The 24,573-nt window shown below is 43.0% G+C and overlaps 2 protein-coding genes and 1 pseudogene across 3 annotated transcripts in view; 1 reads left to right on the top strand and 2 right to left on the bottom strand.

The window, feature by feature from the left end:
- LOC106982164 (zinc finger protein 77) overlaps window positions 1-24,573 on the bottom strand; it is a 107,178-nt gene that overhangs the window by 34,924 nt on the left and 47,681 nt on the right. The window lies entirely within an intron of this gene.
- LOC106982161 (zinc finger protein 14-like) lies at window positions 14-23,979 on the bottom strand. Of its 2 annotated transcripts, none has more exons than XM_053220160.1 (2): window positions 19,944-23,979; window positions 14-316 (listed from the first exon to the last, which is right to left on the bottom strand). In XM_053220160.1, the coding sequence occupies exon 1, from the start codon at window positions 23,913-23,915 to the stop codon at window positions 22,830-22,832; it is 1,086 nt and encodes a 361-aa protein (XP_053076135.1). In that variant the 5' UTR covers window positions 23,916-23,979; the 3' UTR covers window positions 14-316; window positions 19,944-22,829. The 2 variants fall into 2 exon arrangements, with proteins under 2 accessions (XP_053076135.1, XP_053076134.1); XM_053220159.1 differs by having other exon boundaries at window positions 14-330; window positions 19,965-23,979.
- Window positions 2,342-7,980, top strand: LOC113596339 (programmed cell death protein 2-like; annotated as a pseudogene).

Below are 24,573 nucleotides of genomic sequence, written 5' to 3'. Positions count from 1 at the left end.
AAGGTCTTAAGTGCTTGTGAACACTGGAGTCACCACAGCATGAAGGCGTGGAGCCCCCAACCCTCATGGAGAAGGACAGTTCTGTCCTGAGACACTTTTCCCCAGGGGACGCTCTCTGGATAAAGCCCCCAGTAACCCGGGTCAGCAGGGACAGGAACGACCTGACACACTTACCACCCTCTGCCCTGAAGGGGAAGAAAGGAGGCAGAAAGAACTCGGGCATTTTACACCTGCTCAACGCGAGGCTGGCAGAGGACAGAGCCATCCGTGCTGAGCTGGACAGGGTGACAGGTCCTGCTCACAGGTGACAGGTGACCTGCAGACGCCTACCTGAGCCCTGTGCTCCTGGGTGGTTCAGTTGGTTAAGTGTTAAATCATGTGAGTCTTGATTTTGGTTAGGGTGGTGACGTCATAGTTCGTGGGTTCGAGCCCCACATCGGGCTCTGAGCTGAGGGTTCAGCGCCTGCTTGGGATTCTCTGTCCCTGTCTCTCTGCCCCTCCCCCTGCTCACACCCTCTGTCTCAAAATAAAATAAATTTTAAAAGACAGAGAGAGACATGACTCATAGGAAGTCCCCCTGGCTCACCCACGACAGGGCCACGCGCAGACCCCCCACATCCACACTTTGTGCCTCATCTGCGATCAGCTCAACTGCTTGTCCCCATGACCAAGGGGCACAAAATACTGGCTGGTCCCACTTTGCTTTGGCTTCTCTCCTTCCTCCAGACCCCTGAACGTGGGCTTGCCCTCATCCTGAGCCACACACAGACCCTCCTGGGGACAGGGGGACAGGCTGGCCTCAGGGAACCTCCACGTCAGCACCACACCTGCTCATGCCTGGTTTCTTTCCTCCTCTCCTCCCTTCTCCACGACTCTTGAGACACTCGCAGGTCTTACGCTCACAGTGTCCTCTCTGTGGATGTATCTCTTGCTCCTAATACAACAGCCCCCCGCCCCCCTGCACAGCCCTTGTCTCCAATGCAACAGCCCCCCACCCACACACACACCGTCCCCCTGCAAAGCCCCTGCCCCTAGTGCAACAGTCCCCTCGCCCCTCTTTGTAATCATTCTCCTCAATGCAGGACTATCCTTACTCAATTGGGAATCTTCATTTGACACTGGTTTGACCAACTGTCCACCACCGCCCCTTTCCCACCCAAACTATACCCAGGCCACTGTCCTCCCTTGAATTGTGGGAGGCCCACACGCCGAGCATCCACTGAGCTGAGGAACAAGGCCCTGGGGACCTGAGCCACCGAGGCCTTCCTGCACCGCAGGGGCGGGATCCTGACGCTGGGCCTTCCTGCCCACCCCCCTCTCGCAGAACAGCCAAGCCTCGTTCTGTTTCACTGGCGGGTCCCTGAGATGGGAGCTGGTCCTGTTGGAATTGATTGTAATAAATCGTCCTCAGCCAGGCGCAGATTTGAATGTATCTCTCAGGTCCATCGTGAGTTCCCCGACCCCGATTCCCAGGTTTTAATGCCCCCGCACGTGGTGGTCCCCTCCTCCTTCCACCAGCAAGAGACTCAGGTGGTCACAGGAAAACCCGCACGCGGGGAGGTGACGGGACACCTGGAGCCCAACCCGAGACCCACGGCAGAAAATCGGGAGGGGACCCCAGAACCAACACGCAGGGAGGGGACAGAACGCCGGAACCCCACCCCGCTGACAAGGGCTGAAAGTCGGGTCCAGACCCCCGGGGTCTGGGAGACCCGGGCCCGCGGCCCCTCCCAGGGGTTCCTGCCGGTGGGAACGAGCCCCTCCGGGTCTCACTTGGGCCGGACTCACCCTCTGGCGGCTCCGCTCCGGGCTCTCCACGCGTCCTCCACTCGGCACTGCGGCCCCAGGCGGGTGCCAGCTCCGCGCAGAGGAGCCCGAGCCCGCGGGGAACGCGGGTTCACGTCCACGAGGTGGGATCGCGCCCGCCCCCGGGCCTGATTGGACGGTTCCCGGGATATAATTGCGGCCCCCGCGCCGTGATAGGACGGCTTGCGGCCCTTCACGGTCTGATTGGAGGATAACCCCCCTGTGGCCTCAGATTGGACAGCTCCCCCAGGCCCCGCCTCCTGACCCCTGAGTGACAGGCTGGCGGTACACACGTGTCCCAACCCCCTGCGCCCAGGTCCGCGCCCAGCTCCACTCCCGGCGGAATTCGCTCCGGGCGAGCTGAACCCCCGCCCCACCCTCCCCCGCCGCATCCTTCTTCTGTCCCGGGAATCTGACTCTGTTTCTCTGCGGAGGCTCCCTTGTCCGGCGCTGGATTAGGATGCGACAGAACAGAAGGGCCCGGTGACCCTGTGTCCGTGGTCCACCCTGGACCACTGTGTTTAAGAACAGCTCAATGACCGGTGACGTCACCAAGCGGAAGGCAAGGTCGCCCGGGCACAGCCACAGGTGTGACACGTTACAGCACTCAGGTGTGCGCTATATTCTGCAAGGAAAGTCACGCAGATCCACTTTGTAATCAGTCCCTGTGGATGTGGAATGTAAAAGCTCCATTTCCTTCTTCAGGTGGTGTGTTGATGTGGGACAGCTCTGGGAACACGCGAGGGGAGGGGAGGGGAGGGGAGGGGAGGGGAGGGAAGGGGAGGGGAGGGAAGGGAAGGGAAGAACACTGAGTTTTACTCTTAAAAGTGTGAGCACAGGAGCACCTGGGCAACTCAGTCGCTTGAGCCAAGGACTTCAGCTCAGCTCATGAGCTCCTGGTTAGTGAGTTGGAGCCCAATATTGGGCTTACTGCTGTCAGTATATTGTCCGTTTCAGATCTGTCCCCATCTCTCCCTGCCCCTACCCCTGCTCCCTCTCTCAAAATAAATAAACCTTTAAAAACATGTGTGAGTCCCATGGTATGCGACTTATATCTCCATTTTCCTAAGCAAATTTAAAGCCCACAATAGCCAGGAAATGATGCCTCCTGGGCACTGTTGAAATACTTCGTGTCTCTGCGGATTTGCCCACTCTGCCTATTTAATGTAAGTGACTCACAGCATGTGGCCTGTGTGGCTGGTGTCTTCCACGTGGTATAACACTGTCACCATACGTTCACGTGCATGATGCGTCTGTCCTTCATTCCTCTCTGGGGCTGAATCACCGTCCGTCCTGTGTCTATGCCACACCCTGTTCATCCATCCACGCACTGGGGGACACTTGGGACGTTTCCCTCTTTTGCGGGGAACGCACAGTTTTGCACCTGGCATTCGTGTGCACACATCTGAGTGTCCGTTTCCGTTTACGTAGGCCTGGAACACCTGGGTCACGCTGCCGTTCTGTGTTTCACTTCTTGAGGAACCACCAAACTTTTTTCCACGTCAGCTGCCCTGACACTCCCGCCAGCCAAGCACAGGGTTCCGCTTCCTCCACATCCTGGCCGCCGCTTCTTTCTGGATTCTGGCTCCTAGCCGTCCTCGTGAGTGGGAAGTGGCATCTCGTGGTTCTGACTCGCATCGTCCTGATGGGAGGATCGTTTCCTGTGTCTATTAGACATTTGTGCATCATCTTAAGAGAAATGGCTCTTCAAGGTTTTGCTCACTGACTGGGCCACGTTGTTGTTATTCACTTAAGACCTCTTTGTGTATTCTGAATGATAAAATCTTATCATGGATGTGATTTACAAGGTTGTTCTCCCATTTTATGTCCTTTCAATCTCTTGATATTGACCTTTGATGCACAAAAGATTTTCATCTTGCTGAAGCTTTATTTAACCTACTTTTTCTTGTGTTCCCTGTGATTATCCTGTCAGTTAAGAAACCTTACCGAATGCAAGTTCATGAAGATTTCTCCCTGAGTTTCTTTCACTGTCGGATTATCCAGGACAGGCCCTTCAGGGCTGGGGATTTTCAGCAGAGATGTTTCCAAGGCCTGGAACTGAGATGCTCCACATAACATACATGTCCCTGGACAGTTGTTTAATGTGAAAAAACATGAAATTTATGGTAACGGAACTTCTGTCTTAAGTGATGACTTTGACTCCTATTGAATATACTTCTATATGTCCATACCTTCATCATGATGCTTCCCTCATAGCAACCTTTTTAAAAAAATTTTTTAATGTTTATTTATTCTCGAGCAAGAGACAGAGACAGAGTGTGAGTGGGGGAGGGGCAGAGAGGGAGACAGACAACAGAATATGAAGCAGGCTCCAGGCTCTGAGCTGTCAGCACAGAGCCTGACGTAGGGCTCGAACTAACAAACTGTGAGGTCATGACCTGAGCTGAAGTCAGATGCTTAACCGACTGAGCCACCCAGGTGCCCCAATCATAGCAAGCTTTTAAAAAATTTATTTGTATTTAAAAATTTTTTTTCGTGTGTATTTATTTTGAGACAGAGCACGAGCAGGGAAGGGGCAAAGAGAATGCAAGAGAGAGAATCCCAAGTAGACTCTGCACTGTTAGCACAGAGACCTATGCAAGACTCAAACCCAGTAACCATAACATCATGACCTGAGCCCAAACCAAGAGTCAGATGCTCAACCGACTGAGCCACCCAGGCACCCCAATTTGGTAAGTTTACCTACCCAGAAGTGGAATTATGGACATACGGCAATCGTGTTTACTTTTTTGTGGAAACTCCATACTGTTTTCCAAGGTGGCTGCACCAATTTAAATCCCAACAACAATAAGGAGATTTTTTCCTCCACGCCTTCACCATCACTTGTTATTTCTTATCTTTCTGATACTAGCCATTCTGGCTTCTGTGAAGAGATAGTTCGTTGTGGTTTTGATGTGCATTTCCTTGATGATTAGTGATAGTGAGCAGCTTTTCATGCATTAAGTGGCATGTTATATTTTCTGTGGGAAAATGTCTGTTATGCTGTTTCAATTTTTTAGTTTTCCTTTTGTTTCCCTTAACTGAAGGGATAATTCCACAAAACTATTGGTAAGGCTGACATCCATGAGTTCAGCACCTCTGTTTTGTCTTAAGAGGTGTACATGTTCAAGTCTTACATGTAGGTACTTAATCCATACGGAGTTTCCTTTCAGGTAAGGGGTACGAAGCTGGCCGTTTCATCTTGCAGGTAGCTGTCTCATTTTCCCAACACCACTTACTGAAGAGACAGTCTTTTCCCCACTGTATATTCTCAGCTCCTTCTTTGTAGATAATCTGGCCATATAAACATGGGTTGACTTCTGGACTCTCTATTCTGTTGCCTTGAGCTTGGTGTCTGTTTTTGTACCAGTACTATACTGTTTTGTTGAGTATAGTTTGAAATCTGGGGCTGTTATATCTTCAACTTTGATATGCTTTCTCAAAACTGCTTTGGTTATTTGGAATCTTTTCTGTTTCCATACAAAATTTAGAATTTCTTGCTCTAGATCTTTGAAAAATACTGTTAGTATGTTGAGTTAGGGATTGCATTGAATATGTAGAGTGCTTTTCATACTATGGGCATTTTTAACAATATTAATCCTTGCAATCCATGACAATAGTATATCTTTGAATTTATTTTATCATCTTCAATTTTGTACATTGAATGTCTTATAGCTTTCAGAGTACAGGTCTTTCAACTTCATTGGATACATTTACTCACTGTCTTTTATTGTTTTTGAAGACATTGAACATGAGTTTGTTATCTTAATTTCTCATCTGCTATTTTTTTATTAGGAATAGAAATGCAACAGATTTGGGTGTATTAATTTTGTATTCTGTAATGAATCTAAACTCATTTATTATTTCTAATAATTTTGTAAAGTCTTAAGGACTTTCTATATATAGTTTCTTATCATCTGCATATACTGATAATTTTCTCTTCCTTAACAGTTTGCATATTTCTTATTTCTTTATCTTCTCTGACTAGTATGGCTAGGACTTCCAGGACTATGTTGAGTGAAAGTGGTGAGAGTGGACATCCTTGCTTTGTTCCTGACCTTAGAGGAAAAGCTTCTGGCTCTTCACCATTGAGTATGTTAGCTGTGAGTCTGTTATATATGGCCTTTGAGGTACATTCCTTGTGTATACCCCGTTTTGAGAGTTTTTATTGGGAATGGAGACTGGGACGCTCTGGTGGCTCAGTCAGTTGAATCTCTGACTCTTGGTCTCAGCCGAGATCATGATGTCACTGTTGGTGGGTTCTACACGCTGATAGCAGGTAGCCTTCCTGGGGTCTCTCTCTCCCTCTGTCTCTGCCCTCCCCTACCTCGCACTCACTCTGTCTCTCAAAATAGATTAATAAACTTAAAAAAAAAACCAATGGAATGGAGGTTGAATTTTGTCTAATGATTTTCTACATCTATGTAGATGATCACATGATTTTTGTAAATTATGTCATTAATGTGATATCTCATGTTGATTGATATACGTATATTAAAAAAATCTTTGCATCCCTGAAGCCCCACTATATTGTGGAGAATACTCTTTTGAATGTATTTTGAATTCAGTTTGCTGATATTTTGCTTGGTATTTTTCTATCCATCTTCATCAGGGAAATTCATCCATAATTTTTTTGTACGGATGTCTAATATGTAGACATATTATATTATATAATGTAGACATATAGTATACATCTAATATGTAGTAGTCTAATATGTAGACATATTATATTATATATTATAATTTTTTTGTATGGTGTCTAATATGAGGGGAATTCTGGCCTCTTGAAAGAGTTTAGAAGTATTCCTCCCTCTTCTACAGTCTGGGATAGTTTGTGTAGTGTGGCTCCTACATCTTCTATATATGTTGGTAGAATGCCCCTGAGAGGTTGTCTGGGTGGTCCTGAAGTTTTCCAGGAAGTGGTTTGGTTAGTAATTCAATTTTGTTTCTAGTAATAGATCTGTTTACATTTTCTGTTTCATCCTGATCTACTCTTGAGGATTATAGCCTCTAAATGTGTGTATATTTCTTCTACATTGTGCAATTTGTTGGTATAAAATTTCTCAAAGTAATCTCTTTTAATCCATTTATTTCTGTGGTGTCGACTGTAATTTTCTTTCATTTCTGATCTTGAGTCTTCTCTCTTGTTTTGTTGATTAGTTTTGTTAGATTTTATCAATTGTATCTTTTCAAAGAACCAGCTCTTAAGAGTGCGAGCACATGAGCAGTCCGCCACTCTTTCTCCGTGGCCGTCACCTCAGCCAGACCAGCTGAGCAGAGCTTCATGGAAGAAGTGCCAGCATGGATGCTGCAGTGAGCAGTTCCCAAGCAAGTTCTTAGAAATCAGCTACCCAGGAACAATGACTTTTACTCATATCAGCCACTTTCTGAGGACCCTCCTCCAGAGACAGGAGAGTCTATGTGCCTCCAGCTCAAGTCTGGGGTTCATCTCTGCAGGGTTGGTGGCAGTTTAAGCCCCCAAACATGCTCCAGATGTCATGAGGCACGTTACCAAAGTAAGGAGCATCATACTCCAGACTGGAGATGAGGACATAAGCAGGCTTGTAGACAATCAGAATTTGAAATTGTAATAAGAACAGAAGATGAGGTTACACTTGAAGATGTTGAAAAGGGAAGGGAAGCAGAAATTACAGGAAGCATGGGTGAAGCACCTGATGAAGAATTGGATTCCATGGCAAAACATGAACCCAAGGAAGATAAAAATTCCAGAAGTTTAAAACTAAAATAGCCCTAGAGCCAGAACAGATTCTTAGATATGCCAGAGGGATTGCACCCATCTGGATCTCTGGATCTCAAGAAAAGGATATTCCAGTTTGCCCCTGTGGCGCCAAGAGAATATTTGAATTCCAGGTCATGCCTCAGTGGCTCAACCACCTAAAGGCCAACAGACTCAGCAGGAGTGTTGATTGGGGTGTTCTGGCTGTCTCCACCTGTGTTGAAAGCTGTAGACAGGGGATTGGCTACACAGAGGAACTGGTTTGGAAGCAAGATATAACAGATACACCTGAAGACAAGGTCATAAAGCCTTACAAATTCTCATAACCTCTTAGACCTTACCATTCTCGTGCTAGGACTGTATCCTAAGGAAATACCTATACCAGAGACAAAGATGTTGTTTTAGGTGAGTTTACAATATGTAAATATTAGTGAAACAAAAAGGTCCAGTGACAAGTAATTCAATAAATTTTGGTGGGTCCCTACAGCAGAAAGTAATGCAGTCTTTTCTTTTTTAATGTTTTTTTTTAATTTTTGAGAGAGAGAGAGAGAGAGAGAGGGAGAGAATATGTGGGGTGGGGGCAGAGAGAGAGGGAGACACAGAATCCAAAGAAGACTCCAGGCTCCAAGCTGTCACCACAGAGCCTGACGCAGGGCTTGATCTAATGAACTGGGAATTCATAACCTGAGCCAAAGTCAAATGTTTAACTGATGGAGTCACCCAGGAGCCCCAGTGGAGTCTTAATGATACAGACCTATATGCACATCAAATAAGATACAGATTTACAGGGCACCAGGGTGACTCAGCTGATCGAGCGTCTAACTGCAGCTCAGGTCATGATCTCACGGTTTGTGGGTTCTAGCCCCACGTTGGGATCTGTGCTGACAGTACAGACCCTGGAGCCTGCTTCGGATTCTGTGTCATTCTGAGCTCATGCTCTCTCTCTCAAAAACTAAATAAATATTAAAAAAAAATTTTAAAGCAACTTGTATTAGAAAAAACATACAGCTTTCAGCTGACAACAAGATATTCATAGTATGTTTGTATCTTTGTAAAAGTATTTATATGTGTGTTTGTCCACAGAAATCTGGAAAGACACATACTCGGTGTGAACTAATTAATAATTGTTTTTTCTGTATGTTTGTTTCTTTCTACAATAAAATGGGTTCATGGCCTAATTAAGACCAAAAAAGGGGGTGGGGAACCAGCTCTTAATTGTCTTCATGTTTTCTATTTTTAAATCTCCATTTCATCTCTTTCTGCTCTGTTCTCTGTGACTTGGGCTTTGTTTGTTCTTCTTTTTCTAGTTACTCTAGGTGTGAGGTTAGAATGTTTGAGATTTTCCTTGTTTCCTGAGGTAGGCCTGTGTCAGTATGCACTTCCCTCTTAGGACTGTGTGTGCTACACGTGCAAAAAATTTTCCATCACAACATTCATTCATTTTTATCTGGCTCCGAGTATTTGATGATTCCATGTTAATTTCTCTGTTGGCCTGTTGGTTTTTAGTAGCATGCTGTTATCCTCCACATGATTGAGTTTTTCCAATTCTTTTCTTGTACTTGACTTGTAACTTCATACTGCTGTGCATGGAAAACATGCTTGGTATGATTTCAGTCTTGTTAAAATTACTGAGACTTGTTTTGTGGCCTAACATATGATCTATCCTGGAGAATGTTCCAGTGCACTTGAAAAGAATGTGTATTCTGCTGCTTGGGGTGGATTGTCCACATGTATCTGTTAAGTCCACCAGGTTTATTTAATGTGTCACTGAAATCTACCCTTTACTTACTGATTATCAGTCCGGATGTTCTACACATTCACATTAGTGGAGTGTTAAATTCTTCTACAATTATTGTACTACTGTCATATTCTGCCCTTGTTTCTATTAATATTTGCTTATATATTGAGGTCCTTGCAGGGTGTGTAGTTATATTCCATTGTTATGCTCTTATTGGATTGATCTGTTTATCGTCAAGCATTCGCCTTCTGTGTCTCTTACCACAGTCTTTGTTTTGAAGTCTGCTTTATCTCATATAAGTATTTCTAGTTTCAGCCCCTGCAGGGGGCTTCTAATGGACTTAATCTGTCACCTTTAGAATAATGTATGGGTACCCAAGGTAAAAACTGACAATGGGGAACAATGTGATTGACCTGTGTGGACACAGTTACAAACTATTTGGTATTAAAGCTAATGTAAGGTTGTGATATAATTAAATAGATATTCTGTTAGAGTTATCCACATCACACATAACAATTATATTCTACCAAGGTTTACTAAACATCAAATGAGCTCACATTATCTTTATTGTAATTTGTCAGGAAAAGATAGCTTAAAATCATAGTCCGTTTTGTCTATCTCATGAAGTTCTCCTGGGTAAATGTTAAGATAGATTTCAAAATCTTTCATAACCTGAAACTTTGAAGTTTCCCTAAGTTCAATGATAAATCGGGTAGAATTCACTGGGCATATAAGTCTTTTTTTTTTTTAAGTGTGTATTTTTGAGAGAGAGACAGAGTGCAAGTGGGAGGGGCAGAGAGAGAGGGAGACACAGAATCCAAAGAGGCTCTAGGCTTGGAGCTGTCAGCACAGAGCCTGACATGGGGCTCGGACCCACAAACTGTGAGATTATGACCTGAGCCGAAGTCAGATGCTTAACCAACTGAGTCACTCAGGCGCTGCAGTCTTTTCTAAGGAAGATAAAATACTGACATGTTAATTATCAAGCATAAGTTTTAAGAGCTTTTGGCTTCTTCTTGCATAGAAACCAAAGATGATCAGGATAACTGGAAAACAAGTTTTGTACCTCACTATAAGACTGTTTGACAAAAAAGGCACATTGCTAAAAACTGTAAGATGTATTCGTAAGTATGTCATCTAAAGAATCCTGGTGTAATAGACAGTTTACAATTAGTTTTACTGGAGAACAAGGTTTCTAAGTGTTAAAATTGTACCAATGTAATTATGACTGATGGAAATGAGGAAAACAAGTCTGCATATAGTAAAGAAGGAGATGATAAGAAAGACGTAAGGGATGGGAATACATTTTGTTGAGATAGAAAGTAATTTTGTCTTAAAATGAGGTTGTCTTAAAAAGATGACAATCTGAGGACAAAATCTGAGTGTAAAAGAATGTTGTAGAAAGTTTGGGGAACAGGAGCACCTGGGTCATCAGTCGGTTAAGCATTCGACTTCGGCTCAGTAATGATTTCAGGTTTCATGAGTTTGAGCCCCACATCAGGCTATGTGCTGACAGTGGGAGGCCTGCTTGGGATTCTCTCTCTCCCTCTCTGTCTGCCCCTCCCCCAACCGTGCTTTCTCTCTCTCTCTCAAAATAAATAAACAGACTTAAAATTTAAAAAACACAAAGTTTCTGGCGGCAAAGCTTTAGAAAATAATCTTATGTGTGTGTGCTCAGACACTTCTGACCTAGTCTATGAGGCCAGTTAGTCCCCATACCAAAACCAGTCGTATATAAAAAGGATTCTACAACTTGACCAAGTGGGATTTATCTGGGAATAAAATGGTTGGTTCAGCAAGAAAATAGCAGTCATCAACCTTATGAACATAAATAATAGAAACAAACCCCCATGATCACGTCAACAGACAGAAAAGACATCTGACTAAACCCACCACCCTTTCTGGCAAAAATACTTAGCCAATCAAGAACAGAAGGGAACTTCCTCACCCAGGTAAGGGGCAGCTAGGAAACGTCCACACCTAACATTTCAGCAGACACTTCTACAAACAAGATATGCAAATGGTCAATAGATTCATTAAAAGATGCTAGACAGTCATCAGGGAAATGCTCATCAAACTACAAGCAGAGACCCATTCACTAGGATGGTCACAAAGACGGTTTTCTTTTTAAGGTTAACATTACTTGGTGATCACAAGCGGACCCAGGGAAGACCTCAACCTCTCCGAGCTCGTGAGCAAACAGGTGCAGGTCTCACAGAGCCCACTGAGCTCATGGTTTCTCACAACCTGAAATGGGATGTAAGTTTGTCCTCGGATCACAGCCACACTCTGTGACTATGCTGTCCAGGATTATTTTGGATCTGTTTTATGGGTTTGTTCTTTCTGAGACAACTCATTTGGCTTTTATTCTGACTACCTTTCAGAACCGGACTGTTCCCCTTGGAACTGTGCCTGATGGAAATGCACTCGACTTCAGTCTGATTTCTTCTGCAAAGAGGCTACTCCTGTAGAAACCAGTGTTAAGAAATTTTTATTTTGTTTAGAGAAAACAACCAAGAAATGGATTTCAGTCATCAAAGCACTGTGCAGGGACCCCCAACCACGACCCTGGACGGTTTTAGGTTTGGAAACCAAGGTCTCTCCTAATGTGTATTTCTAGCAAAATGAACCAACATAGCCAAAGATAATTTAGAACTACAACGTCCTTTATGGGGAATATCCAATCTCCCCAAACTTGTTTTATTGAAAATTACATTAGAAAGTCATAATTCTAAAGCACTGTATTTTATACACATTTTAATGGGTACCTGTACATACTTCCAAATGGTTTCAGGAATCTAAGTGTGCCTCTTTACAAAAGACTGTTTTGTTAATTTTTTTTTAATTCTAGTTGGTTAACATACAATACAATATTAATTTCAGGAGTAGAATTCAGTGATTCCTCACTTACATACAACACCCAGTGCTCCTCACAAGTGTCCTCCATAAGAACCATCACCCACGTAGCCCATTCCCCACCCACCTCCCTCCATCAACCCTCGGTTTGTTCTCTAGAGTTAAGTGTCTCTTATGGTTTGTTTCCCTCTCTGTCTTCCCCACCTTCCCATATATTCATCTGCTTTGGTTCTTAAAAACCGCATGAGTGAAATCATGGTATTTGTCTTCCTATAACTATTTTGCTTAGCATAATACATCTAGCTCCATCCACGTCACTGCAAATGGCAAGATTTCATTCTGTTTGATGACTAATATTCCATTGTATGTATCTACCACATCTTTTTTTTTTTTTTGAGAGAGAGAGAGGGAGAGAGAGAGAGAGAGGAAGCAAACAGGGGAGGGGCAGAGAGAGAGGGAGACAGAGAATCCCAAGCAGGTTCTGCACTGTCAGCACAGAGCCCGATACAGTGCTTGAACTCATGAACTGTAAGATCATGACCTGAGCCCAAACCAAGACTCAGACACTTAACCAACTAAGCCTCCAGGTGCCTCTATACTACATCTTCTTAATCCATTCATCAGTCAGTTCACACTAGGGCTCTCTCCATAGTTCGGCTATTGTTGATTATGCTGCTATAAACATTGAGGTGCATGTGCTTCTATGAATCTGTACTTTTGTATCCGTCGGATAAATACACTTTATGGATTGAAGGGTAGTTCTATTTTTAACTTTTTGAGGAACCTCCATACTGTTTTCCAGGATGGCTGCATCAATTTGCATTCCCAACAGTGCAGGAGGGCTCCCCTTTCTCGGCATCCTCCCCAACACTTGTTGTTTCTTGTGTTGTTAATTTTAACCACTGTGATATGTGTGAAATGGTATCTCATCGTGGTTTTTTAATTTTTTTAAATGTTTATTTATTCCTGAGAGAGACAGAGTGTAAGCAGAAGAGGCAGAGAGAGAGACACATACACAATCCAAAGCAGGTTCCAGGCTCTGGGCTCCAAGCTGTCAGCCCGTAGCTCAACTCAGGACTCGAACTCATGAACTGTGAGATGGTAACCTGAGCTGAATTTGGATGCTTAAACAACTGAGCCACCCAGGAGCCACTTTCACTGAGGTTTTGATTTGTATTTCCCTGATGATGAATGATGTTGAGCATCTCTTTATGTGTCTGATAGCTATCCATACATCTTCTTTGGAAAAACTGTCTGTTAATGTTTTCTGTCCATTTCTTAAGTGGATTACTTGGGATTTTTGTGTGCTGAGTTAGCTATGTTCTTATAGATTTTGGATACTAACCCTTTATCAGATATGTTGCTGGCAAATCTCTTCTCCCATTCCCTAAGCTGTCTTTTAGTTTTGTTGTTTGTTTCCTTCACTGTGCAGTAGCTTTTTATCTTGATGATGTCCCAGAAGTTCATGTTTGCTTTTGTTTCCCTTGCCCCCACCAACATGAAGCTGCTACGGCCGAGGTCAAAGAGGTTGCTTACCTCTGTTCTCCCCCAGGATTTTGATGGTTTCCTGTCTCACATTTAGGTCTTTCCTTCATTTTGAATTTATTTTTGTGTATGGTGTTAGAAAGTGACCCATTTTCATTCTTTTGCATGTTGCTCTCTGGCTTTGCCAACACCATTTGTTGAAGAAACTGTCTTTTCACGTTGGATAGTGTTCCCTGCTTTATCAAAGATTAGTTAACCATAGAGTGGCGGGTCCATTTCTGGATTTTCTATTCTCTTCCATTGATCTAAGTGCCTATTTTTGTGCCAGTACCATACCGTTTTGATGACTACAGCTTTATAACATAGCTTGAAGTCTGGAATTGCGATACCTCCACCATTGCTTTTCTTTTTCAGGATTGTTTTGGCTATTCAGGGTCTTTTGTGGCTCTATACAAATTTTAGGATTATTTGCTCTTTCTCTATGAAAAATGCTGATGGTATTTTGATAGGAACTGCATTAATGTGCAGATTGCTTTGCATAGTGTCAACATTTTCACAATGTTTGTTCTTCCAATCCATGAGCTTGGAATGTTTTCCCATTTCTTTCTGTCCTTTTCCATTTCTTTTACAATTTTTCTGTAGTTTTCAGAGTATGATCTTTTACCTCTTTGGTTAGTATTCCTAGTTATCTTAGTGTTTTGGTGCAATTGCAAATGGGAGAGATTCCTTGATTTCTTTTTCTGCTGTTACATTAGTGGTGTAGAGAAATACAAGAGACTTCTGTACATTTTTTATATCCTGTGACTTTGCTGAATACATATATTCTCCTATTTTTGGCATTCTTTCAGGTTTCTACATAGATTATCATGTCATGGACAAATGGTGAAAGTTTGGATTCTTTGCTGATTTGGATGCCTTTTATCTCTTTTTGTTGTCTGATTGTTGAGGCTAAGACTTCCAGAACTAGGTTAAAGAGTAACGGCGAGAATGAACATCCTTGTCTTCACCCTGACCATAGACATAAATCTCTCTGTTTTTCCCACATGAGATGATATTAGCTGTGGGTCTTTTATAAATAGCTTTTATGATGTGAAGTATGTTCCATCTATACCTACTTTGTCGATGGTTTTTATCAAGAATGAATGCTATATTTTGTCAAATGCATCTACTGATAGGATCATATGGTTCTTATCCTTTCTTTTATTAATGTAGTGTATCAGATAGGTTGATTTGAAGATATTGAACCATCCCAGCAGCCCAGGAATAAATCCTACTTGGTCATGTTAAATAATTCCTTAATGTACTGTTGTATTCAATTTGCTAGCATCTTGTTGAGGAATTTTGCTTCCATGTTCATCAGGGATATTAGCCTGCCATTCTCCTTTCTAGTGGGGTCTTTGGCTTTGGAATCAAGGTAATGCTGACCTCATAGGATGAGTTTGGAAATTTTCCTTCCATTTCTATGTTTTGGAACAGTTTGAAAAGAATAGGCATTAACTTTTCTTTAAATAGCTGCTAGAATTCCCCTGGGACTCCACCTGGCTCTGGACATTTGTTTCTTTTGTTTGACCTTTTAAAATTTATTTCAGAGACACTATGTGACAGCATGAATGAGGGACTGACAGGGAGAGAGAGAGGGAAACAGAGAATCCCAAGAAAGTACCACACTGGCAGCACAGAGCCCCACATGGGACTTGAACACACAAAACCATGAGATCATGACCCGAGCCAAAACCAAGAGTCAGATGCTTAACTGACTGAGCCACCAGGTCCCCCAGTTTGGAGATTTTTTATTACTAGTTCAACTACTAGTAATGGGTCTATTTCTTCCTGTTTCAGTTTTGGTAGTTTATATGTTTCTAGGAATTTGTTCATTTCTTCCAGGTTTTCCAGTTTGTTGGCATATACTTTTTCATAGTATTGTTATCATTGTATTTCTGTAGTGTTAGTTATAATCTCTTTTATTTGTGATTTTACTTATTTAGGTCTTTTCCCTTTTTGTTTTGATAAGTCTGGCTAGGGGCTTATCAATTTCATTAACTCTTTCAAAGAACCAGCTCTTAGTCTCATTGATGTGTTCAATTCTTTGTTGTTGCTTCTATATCATTTATTTCTCCTCTGATCTTTATTATTTCCCATCTTGTATCAGCATTAGGCTTTATTTACTGTTCCTGTTCTAGCACATTTAGGTATAAGGTCAGGTTGTGTATTTGAGGCTTTTCTTGATTCTTGAGATAGCCCTGTATTGCACTATAATTTCCTGTTAGGCCCGCTTTTGCTGCATCCCAAGTGCTTTGGACTACCGTGTTTTCATTTTCATTTGATTGCATGTAATTTTTTATTTCTTCTTTAATTTCCTGGTTAACCCATTCATTCTTTAGTAGGATGTTCTTTAATCTCCATGTATTTGTGGCCTTACCAAAATGTTTTTCTGGTTAACTTCAAGTTTCATAGCGTTGACAATCTTTTTGTACTTCTTGACGGCTTATTTGTGATCTACCCTGGAATGTTCCATGTGTACTTGAGAAGAACGTGTATTCTGCTGCATTAGGATGAAATGTTCTGAATATTTCTGTTAAGTCCATCCAGTCCGGTGTGTCAAGCCACTGTTTCCTTGTTCATTTTCTCTTATATAATCTGCCCATTGCTACTTGTGGGTAAAATCCCCTACCATTATTATATTATTATCAATGAGTGCCTTTAAAAAATTTTTTTTAATGTTTATTTATTTTTGAGAGACAGAGAGAGAGACATAGTGCAAGCAGGGAAGGAGCAGAGAGAGGGAGACACAATCCAAAGCAGGCTCTGGGCTCTGAGCTGTCAGCATGGAGCCCAATGCAGGGCTCAAACTCACAAATCGTGAGATCATGACCTGAGCCAAAGTCAGACACTTAGCTGACTGAGCCACCCAGATGCCCCTTAATGAGTTTACTACAAACAACTAATTTGCTACTAATTGTTTTCTATCTCTGGCTGCTTTCAAGTTGCAGGCATAAATATTTATAACTGATGGATCTTCTTGATGGATAAGCCCCCTAATTATGATGTAATGCACTTATTCATCTGTTGTTCTAGTTTTTTGGTTGAAAATCCAGTTTCTCTAGGCTTCCTGGGCAGCTCACTCAGTTAAGCATTCAACTTCAGCTCAGGTCATGATCTCGCAGTTCATGAGTTTGAGTACTACGTTTGGCACTGCACTGGCAGTGTGGAGTCTGCTTAGGATTCTCTCTCCCTCTCTCTGTCCCTCCCCTGCTTGCTCTCTCTCTCTCTCTGTCAAAATAAATAAAAATAAAATTTTAAAAATAAAATCTATGTTGCCTGCTATAAGCATGTATATAAATCCTTGGATACATAGGTATTTAAGTATGCTACAGTTTTCTTTTGATATGCATTAGCAAGATACATGGTTCTGCATTTCCTCACTTGCAAGCATGTGCCTTTCTGTCTGCAAGTCTCTCGTAGGCAGCATATAGATAGGTCTTCTCTTTTATGCATTGATACGCTATGTCTTTTGATTGGGACATTTAGTCCATTTACATTCAGAGTGATTATTAAAAGATATGAACTTAGTGCTATTGTGTTTCCTGCAAAGTTGGTGTTTCTGGTGGCATTTTCTGTTTATTTCTAGTCTTTGTTGCTTTTGGTCTTTTTTCCCTAAAGAGTCCCCTTTAATATTTCTTGCAGGGCTGGTTTAGTGGACACAAAATCCTTTAGTTTTTGGTTGTCTGGGGACATCTTTATCTCTCCTTCTATTCTGAATGATAGCATTGCTGGATAAAGTATCCTTGGCTGCATTTTTTTTCCCATTCAGGATGTTTAATATATCAAGCCAGTCCCTGGTGGGCTGCCAAGTTTCTGTGGACAGACCTGCTTTGAACCTGATCTGTCTTCCCTTGTACGTTAAGGACTTTTCCCCCCTTGCTGCTTTCAGGATTCTTTCCTTGTCTGTGTATTTTGTGAATTTGACTATGATATGTCTTGGTGATGGCTTCCTTTTGTTGAATTTAATGGGTGTTCTCTGCGTTTCTTTCATTTTGAGGTCTGTTTTTTCTTCACCAGATTAAGCAAACTTTTTAGCTGTAATTTGCTCAAATAACTGTTCTGCCCCTTCTTCTGTCATTTCATCTTCTGGGACTCCCCTGATAGGAATATTATTATGCTTTAAGGACTTGCTTAGTTCCCTAAGTGTTCATTTGTGATTCAATACCTATCTTACTCTCTTCCTTTCAGCTTCATTACTTACCATAATTTTGTCTTCTATATCACTGATTCATCCCTCTGCTTCATCCATCCTTACTGTCATGGATCTCAACTAGTTTCCGTCTCTAATAGAGCATTTTTTATTTCAGTCTGACTTGTTTTTAGTCCTTTCATCTCTGCAATGAGGGATTCTCTAGTGTCTTCTAGACTTTTATCATGCCCAGTTAATATCCTTATAATTGTTGTTTTAAATTCTAGTTCAGACATCTTACTTGTATTTGTGCTGAATAAATCCCTTGTGATGATTTCTTCCTGTTCTTTCTTTTGAGTTGAATTCCTGTCTTGTCATTTTGGAGGTAAAAAAAAAAAAAGGGAAGCTAAACCCTAGATGTATCTTGGTCTAACTAGAACTGGCATTAACACACAGGCAAAACCCTGATGGACAAAAGGGACTACAGAGACAGGCACCCCTGGTTCACAAGTGGATGTACACCCAGCAGTCATCACAGGGCAGCAGCAGAGATGGGGACATTTCGACACATGGTCCAGGGAAAACTGGTTATCTAAGGGAAGAAAGGACTCATTTCTCTCATCAACTTCATGGACATTAACCAAGTCATGTGGATTTAACTGTCATGGAAACAAATAGAACACACAGAAAGGAACTTCCAGCATGTGTAATTATGACCTGAGCGATGGAGGAGTTTTCTCACAGAACAACAGAAGGTAATCTAGAGGTACATGAGTAGCTCTGTCAATTAAGTGTCCAACATAGGCTAAGGTCATGATCTCAGGGTTCGTGAGTTTGAGCCCCACATCACTTTCTACTGTCAGCACAGAGCCTACTTTGGATTCTCTGTCCCCCTCTCTCTCTGTCCATCTCTGGTGTTGGTGTGTACAAGGGCATGCACATGTTCTCTCTCTCCCTCTAAAATAAATAAATATTTTAAAAAGGAGGTACTCTACACAAGAATAGTTGGGGAATTTCAAGTCTACTAACAATGTGAAAGGCCCATCCACACAGACAACAGAGAGAAATCATACACCCTGACCTGGAGAAAACATTTTCAACACATAGAAATGAAACAGCATCAGTGTCCACAGGACGTGAAGGAAACAGAAGACATCAGGAAGCAGACACGTGAGTTACAGGTGACAACACACTGTAAATGCTTCCACAGAAGAGGGAACCCCACACATGAGAAATGCTGAGCCACAGGGGAATTAGAAAAATAAATGTGTGCTATCAAGGAGACCCCGTGTCACATACTTCAGCTGGAGAAAATAAAGCCAGTTAACACCCATTGCCACAAGTGAAAGGAATCAGCACTGATGTGTGATTCACACACTGCATTCACATTTCTTCATAAATTTTAACTTTCCCTCAAGCTACAATATGCCATTACCACAATGTGTAAAAAATTACATGCATTTACTTTTGGAGACACGAAACCACTAAGCAGGACTGCCAACAAAAGCAAAAGATGAACTTGAGACCTGTATTGAGCAATTGAGCACCCTGGGTCATTTCAAGGACATAAAGACCTCATCCCAGCATATGAAGAAAAACATGCAGAATCACAGCTTCTCCCTGTGTTCAAGATAAAAGAAAGAAGGTAAATTCTCAGGCATGTTATGGTTTAAAAAAAAAAAAAAGGAAACCATGCTTTTCAGAACTTACTTTTTAATTTTATCCACATGATAGCAATTTGGAAGACAGACTGAATACATCCCACTTCACAGAATTTGCATGTATCTCCGACCACCAGTAATGAACAGGAAGTGGGTTATGATCACAGTTTTTTAACTCCACTCTGCATGGAACAGTCACTAGCATTTGGTTCAATCCTTTTAATCCATGACTACACCCACCTGGCATGAAGGTGTGGGAATCCATGCATTTTTTGTTCTGAGACACTTTTCCCCAGTGAACATTCTCTGGATAAGTCTCAGAGTAACCTGAGTCAGCAAGAACAGGAAAGACCTGACACATTTACTACCCTCTGCCCTGAAGGGGAAGAAAGGAGGCAGAAAGAATTCAGTAACTTTACACCTGCTAAACATGAGGCTGGCATAAAAGAAAGCCATCAGTGCTTAGGGACTGTGCTACTCACAGGTGACAGGTGACCTGCAGATGCCTACCTGAGCCCTGTTCTCCCTGGAAAACCTCAGTGGAAGGGAAAGGCACTCCCTCCCCCACCCTGTTTGGGTCTGGAAAACAGCAGGATGTACGAGGGCCCCTCCCCCATCAGACCAGGAGAAGACTCACAGGAAGTCCCCCTGTTCAGCCATGATAGGACCAGGTGTAGACCTCCCAAGTCCACACATTGTGGCTCATCCATGATTAGCTCAGCTGTTCGTCCCACTGAACAGGGGCACAAAAGCTGGCTAGTCCCACTTTGGTTTGGCTTTTCTCCTTCCTCCAGACCCTTAACATGGGCTTGCTCTCAGACTGAGCCACACACAGCCCCTCCTGGGGGACAGGAGGACAGGCTGGCCTCAGGGAACCACCATGTCAGCACCACACCTTCTTATGCCCGGTTTGTTTACTCCTTTCCTGCCTTCAGACACCTGCAGGTCTTATGATCACTGTGTTCTCCCCACTGATGTAGTCACTGCCTCTAATACAACAGCAACTCTGCTCCCACTACACGGCCCCTGCCCCCAGTGCAACAGTGCCTATCCCCCCACCCAGGCTATGCAATCATTCTGCTCAATACAGGACTCTCCTTACTCAATTCGGATTCTTCATTTGACACTGCCCAACAACACCCCTTTCCTACCCAAACTTTACCCAGGCCACTGTCCTCTCCACAGGCCCCTGAACTGTGGGTGGCCCACACTCTGAGCATCCATGAGCTGAGGAACAAGGCCATGGGGAACTGAGCCAACAAATCTGTCCTTCACCACAGGGGCTGGACCCAGACAGTGGGCTTTCTTGCTCCATCTCTGTCACACAAAAAAGCAAAGCCTGGTTCCATTTCACGGAAGATGCTGGAGGATATCTGAGACTACACCTGGTTCTTGTTAGCACTTTGCACTAAAGTGTCCTCAGCCTAGTTCGATTTGAGTTTACCTACCAGGACCATGGTGAGCCCCCTGATCTCCATTCCAAGATTTACTACCCCTGGACGTGGTGGTCCTCCCTCCTTTCACCAGGTAGGATTCAGCTGATCACAGGGAAATCTGGAGACAGGGATTTGACAGGAAGATGGACACCCATCCCCACCCCACAACAGACTTTACCTCCTGGGGGAAAGAGGAAAGCATCCCACTTGTATTTCCACTCCAGTCACTGCTCATGGAAACAAAAAGGCAAAACTGAGTCATGGTCCAAAGGGATGTCCTTCAAAGTCATAATTTACAACAAAATCAACCAAAGACACCAATAATTAGTCCCAGTAAAGCTAAACCAATATCATAATTTTAAACTTCATGAAAAATGGGTACCTGGGTGGCTCAGATGGTTAAGTGTCTGACTTGGGTCAGATCAAGATCTCACAGTTCATAGATTTGAGTCCTGCATTGGATTCTGTGCTGTCAGCTTAGAGCCTGGAGCCTGCTTTGGATTCTGGGTCTCCCACTCTTTCTGCCTCTCCCCCACTTGTTCACTCTCTCTCTCTCTCTCTCTCTCTCTCTAAAATAAACATTTTAAAAAATATTTTTAAACTGAAGAAAAAGAGAAGTGATGTGAAAATGTATCTTTCATTAATAAAGACTGAAAAGAAGAGCAGACACAAAACCAGATTATTCCGGTATCACAACAGAGGACAGAAAATAACTTTCAACAATGAGGGGTCTCATGTCATGATAATTTAACAGGAACTTTTTGGAATGTATAATTCAAGACATTTTTTTTTTGTAGAAGTATATAAAGTTGTATGTACACACCAACAACAGACACCTTTTTATCACATCCAGTCCAAAAGACATTGTAATGGGAAAGAGACATATGGTACATAACCGTGTGATTACTTCAAGTCTGAGGTAACAACATCTAGGTCACACAGATGTAGAGGACAAAGAAGGCCACCTAAAACCATCAGTGTTCATATCAGTGACACGAACTAGGAATTCATACACTTAGGGTCCCAATCAAGGAAGAGGCACCTGGAAACTCAAAACCATAATCACAACAATGAAAATATTTCTCTCCCACCTGAATTTTCATGAACAAAATACATGAAGTTCTATACCTGAAGTTTTCCCAAAATTGTGTCCATTCAGGATCATCTCCATTGTACTGGCTCACATTTTCAATAAGAATTTAAAGGAGGATAAATGCTATGCCACAGTGTGTCTATGCTCACAGATTCCTGGGATACCTGAAGGCTTTTCCATGGTGCTTAAGTTTATGTGTGTCCTTGAAGGGAAGAGGGACAATTGAAGGCTTTCCCACAGAGCAGTCATTCGTAAGGTTCTGCCCACTGAGGGTCATCACATGTACATGCAGGTCTCTGGGACACTTGAAGGTCTTACCAGAGTCCTTACATACAAAGGCTTACTGTCCACTGTGCAGCCTGGTGTGTTCTTGAAGGGATCGGTGATTTGTCAAGATCTCTCCCCAGGGTGTTTCTTCATATGCACTTGAGGAGATGAGAAGAACTTGTATGCCTTCCCACACCTCTTGCATTCATAGGGTTTAGTTGCGCTGTGTGTTTTCAAATGACCTTGAACATTTTGCAGCTAACTGACAACTTTCCCACACTCTATATACTCAAAAGGTCTCTCCCCAACATGTGTCCGTATGTGTACTTCCACAGTGATGGGCACCTGAAGGTATTCCCACACTGCTAACACTCCTAGGATCTCTCCCAAGCATGTGTCCTCATATGTGCTCCCAAGTTTCAAGGAGATGTGAAGGCTTTCCCACAGTGTTGACATTTACAGGGTTTTTCCCCAGTGTGTGTCTGCGTATGTATCCATAGATCAGTGTGACACATGAAGGCTCTGATACATTCCTGACATTAATAGGGTTTCACTACCTTGTGTGTGGTCCTGTAATGTTCAGAGGTCGATGTTTCCTGAAAGCTTCCCCTCATTCCTTACATTCCAAGTTTCCACCCCTGCGTGATTTCTCACAGTATGTAGTACAAGGGTGCACTTACGACTGAAGGCTTTTCCACAATGCACACATTTATAGCGTTGCTCGCCAGTGTGTGTCCTCACATGGTCTCGTAGGCATGAGTTATACCTGAAGGTTTTCCCACACACCTGACATTCATAGGGTCTCTCCCCTGTGTGTATTGTCACATGTTCTCGCAGATTCCAATGATATCTGAAGGTTTTCCTACACACCTGACATTCATACGGTCTTTCCCCAGTGTGCGTCCTCATATGTTCTCGCAGGCATGACTTATACCTGAACGTTTTCCCACACTCTTGACATTCATAGGGTCTCTCCTCCGTGTGTATCTTCACATGATTTCGCAGATTCCAATGATATCTGAAGGTTTTCCCACATTGCTGACATCCATACGGTCTTTCTCCAGTGTGTCTCCTCATATGCACTCGCAGGTCTGTGTGATTCCGGAAGGCTCTTCCACACTGCTGACATTCAAAGGGCCTTTCCCCAGTGTGCGTCCTCATATGTACTTGCAGGTATGATTGATCCCGAAAGGATCTGCGACACTCCTTACATTCATAGGTTTTCAATGTACTGTGAGTGGTCATGTGACGTTTAATATGACCATACCTCTGGAAAGATTTCCCACATTCCTTACATTCATAGGGTCTTTCCCCAGTGTGTGTCCTCATATGTACTCGCAGGTTTGGGTGATGCCTGAAAGCTTTGCCACACTCCCCACATTCATAGGGTTTCACTACATTGTGTGTGGTCATGTGACATTCAAAATGTAGACGTATCTTGAAAGTTGTCCCACATTCTTTACATTCCCAGGATCCATTCCCTGTAGGTGTTCTCCCAGGTACAAGGAAGGTGTGCTGACCAGGGAAGGCTTTCCCACACGGCTGATATTTATAGGGTTTCTCCCGAGCATGGGTCCGCACATGTTTTTGCAGGCTTGACTTATACCCGAAGGCTCTCCCACACTCCTGACATTGAGAGGTTCTAGCCCCAGTGTGAGTTCTCATATGACGTGTAAGGAAGGAGTGATATAAGAAGGTTTTCCCACACGTGTCACATGCATGGTCATTTTGCACATGACCCTGAAAAGAAGAAATGCAAGTGAAAGCTTTTCCACATTTCTTGCACTCTAGAGATTTTTTACTACTCAGACTCTTTGCGTATGTCTCCGATGCTCTCCCGGTGTCCTGACCTTCATAGGATTTCTCTACAAGGTCTGCACCCACCTGAGTGCTGAGGCTTGAGACGGAGCTACAGGCCGGCCCACATTCCTCACAGGGACTAGATTTGAGTCCTGGGTGAGATCTTTGCAGATTCCCTAGGAAAAAAACATCTGTAAAGGTTTCCCTACACTTAGCACATTCACAGGATTTGCCTCCAGTAAGACACCCCTCATGCACAGTAAGACTTGTAATCGAGTTCAGGGTTTCTCCACATTGATCTCCTTCAAAACGTTCACAGACACTCCAACAAAGGACTGCTGTTCAAAATAGGAAGATACATGGTAAGGGAATAGTGATTAGAAGTGATCTCTTTAATAATTAATGATCTATTGATGCTTATTAATTATTATTGGACTACATAATGGACATTTTCAATGACTGAGTATGGTTGTGGCACTATCTGCATGATTGCAAAATGGTTCAAGCTTACTGTTCTCCTGAG

This window comes from Acinonyx jubatus, chromosome A2, assembly GCF_027475565.1.
Source record: "Acinonyx jubatus isolate Ajub_Pintada_27869175 chromosome A2, VMU_Ajub_asm_v1.0, whole genome shotgun sequence".
Lineage (NCBI taxonomy): Eukaryota > Metazoa > Chordata > Mammalia > Carnivora > Felidae > Acinonyx > Acinonyx jubatus.
This window is presented reverse-complemented; position numbering and strand designations above follow the sequence as displayed.

Bases quoted from the DNA above. Each gene is read 5' to 3' on its own strand.
- LOC106982161 (XM_053220160.1), bottom strand. From the start codon at position 23,915: ATGAGAACTCACACTGGGGCTAGAACCTCTCAATGTCAGGAGTGTGGG.